This window comes from Buceros rhinoceros, unplaced genomic scaffold, assembly GCF_000710305.1.
Source record: "Buceros rhinoceros silvestris isolate BGI_N320 unplaced genomic scaffold, ASM71030v1 scaffold25426, whole genome shotgun sequence".
Taxonomy (NCBI): domain Eukaryota; kingdom Metazoa; phylum Chordata; class Aves; order Bucerotiformes; family Bucerotidae; genus Buceros; species Buceros rhinoceros.
The window spans coordinates 529-2,389 of NW_010416150.1; the positions used below are offsets into that span (position 1 = coordinate 529).

A 1,861-nucleotide genomic window follows, 5' to 3' on the forward strand; every position below is an offset into this window, starting at 1 on the left:
GTCGATCCCCATGAACTTGGCTTTCACCTGGAACCTGCCCGATTCCTCGCAGGGAACGATGTCAAAAATCACATTCCTGAACCTGAACGGAAGGAGCCAGAAGTGGCTTCAGGGCTTTGATGCAGCCAAGGAGCAGGTCACCCACCCAGCACAACCCCCTCAGCACACTCAAGGCCAGACCCACCACTCAAAAAAAACCCCTCCAGACCACAACTCTCCCACCTTCTCCTGAAACAACTTGCCCCATCCTTGCAGGACAGTGGCGGAGCCACGTGCACCCTCCTCCCGGGCTGTTCTCCTCTACCTGCCCAAGCTTTGCACCACAACAGCTCACCCCGGGGAGCAGGGGCTACCTACTGGCTGAGCGGCAAGTCCTCGATCTCCAGCAGCACCCCCTTCTCAAAGAGCCGGGCCGCCGTGTAGCGCAGCGACTGCAGCTTCTTGTTCTTCCCACTGACCCTTGAAGAGAGGAGACCACGTGCTCAGAGCTGGTCTCCAGCCATACAAGACCCCTCAAACCCCCAACAGCTCCAGGTCTCCGCATCCAGGTAACAACGAAGAAAAAAACCTTTTATTTTCTTTACAATTATGGGGGTTGCGTACGGAAACGTACTTGTTGCTGGCAGCCAGGTTGTCGAGGCAGGTCTGGATGTACTGGTTGTAATAATCAATTTGCTCCTCGTAAAACAGGGTCTTGGTGTTGAGGCCCTGCAGGGTCTGTCTCAGCTTCAGGAGCTCCCCTTTGCGCTGCTGCCGGTAACGCCGCTGGTTGCGAATGTCCTGGAGGAAACGGACACCCAAGAAAGCCAATATACCTCGTCCTGAGCTTCCCCACAGCACCAGAGCGGGCTCTCGGGTGGTTTGGAGAGGTGACCTCCCAGCTCAGCCCCCCTCAGCCCCCAGCGCACCTTGGCCAGCTCGTTGATGAGCTCCTGGTACTGATGGGCAGAGTCCACCAGCCCCAGGCTCTCCAGGCGCCGCAGGTTGCGGATGATCTTGCGCTTCTTCTCCTCCATGGACAGCTGGCTGTTGGCAGCCAGGGAGCGGTTGCGCTTCAGCTTGGCCGGGGTCTGGGCCTCCTGCAGCGCTCGCCTGTGCATGAGGTGGGCGTGGGAGGCTTCCTAGAGACAAGAAGGGGGTGAGCCTGGCTGGAACGAGCTGGTGGAGCAATCAAACCCATCTCACATGCACACATTTTGATATGGCCCTTTGGTACGGTTTCTCCTGGCCCAAAACACGTGATTTCTCTGGAAACCAGAGCCCAGCCGCTGCTGGAGCGTAAGCGCAGTGTCCAAGCCTCAGGAGGAGCAGGACAGCTTTTTGCTGAGGGCTCGACTGCCGTTTCCCCAAGAAGTTTAAGTTTGTCCCCAGCAGCAGCCTCGCGTTTCCCACCTCGTGCTCTGAGGCCGGTGTCCACAGGATCTCCAGCAGGGAATCTCCTGGCTGGGACTGGATCACGTCCACCAGCATCTGCTTGGTGCTAGAGACCAGGAGAGGTCAGGCCTCTGCTCTGGACCATCACCCTCCTCCACCACAGCAGCACATCATCTAGTTGCTCCCAAGGGTGTCTTACCATCCCCCTCATGCTTCCCAACCCCCAGGACGCTCCCCTGAAGCCCGTAGGGCCCATCTTCACCTCAGCAACAAGCTCCTCGTGTCGCTCTCCTCGCTGCTGGCCACCGGCACCAGCTTGCCGGTCAGGGTGAGAGAGATCTCCATTTTGCTGAGCTGGGAAAGCACCTGCTCAGTGCTGCTGCTGCCTGCTGGGCTGGCAACGCTCTCCCCTGTGAGGGTAGAGAGAGCCCGAGTAGCCACGTGGGGCTCAGGAGGGCTGGTTCCCCACGCCCAAAGCGATCCAGCT

At 59.1% G+C, this 1,861-nt stretch overlaps 1 protein-coding gene across 1 annotated transcript in view; it reads right to left on the reverse strand.

Moving 5' to 3' along the window:
• Positions 1 to 1,861, reverse strand: part of LOC104494831 (ras GTPase-activating-like protein IQGAP3) — a gene marked incomplete at its 3' end in the record, with an annotated part of 7,444 nt that overhangs the window by 525 nt on the left and 5,058 nt on the right. The window contains 6 exon segments of the mRNA XM_010137713.1: positions 1 to 82; positions 358 to 459; positions 614 to 780; positions 909 to 1,121; positions 1,393 to 1,480; positions 1,637 to 1,784. The exon segment at positions 1 to 82 is cut by the window's left edge and continues 22 nt beyond it. Of these exon segments, the coding sequence (XP_010136015.1) occupies positions 1 to 82; positions 358 to 459; positions 614 to 780; positions 909 to 1,121; positions 1,393 to 1,480; positions 1,637 to 1,784 (800 nt within the window).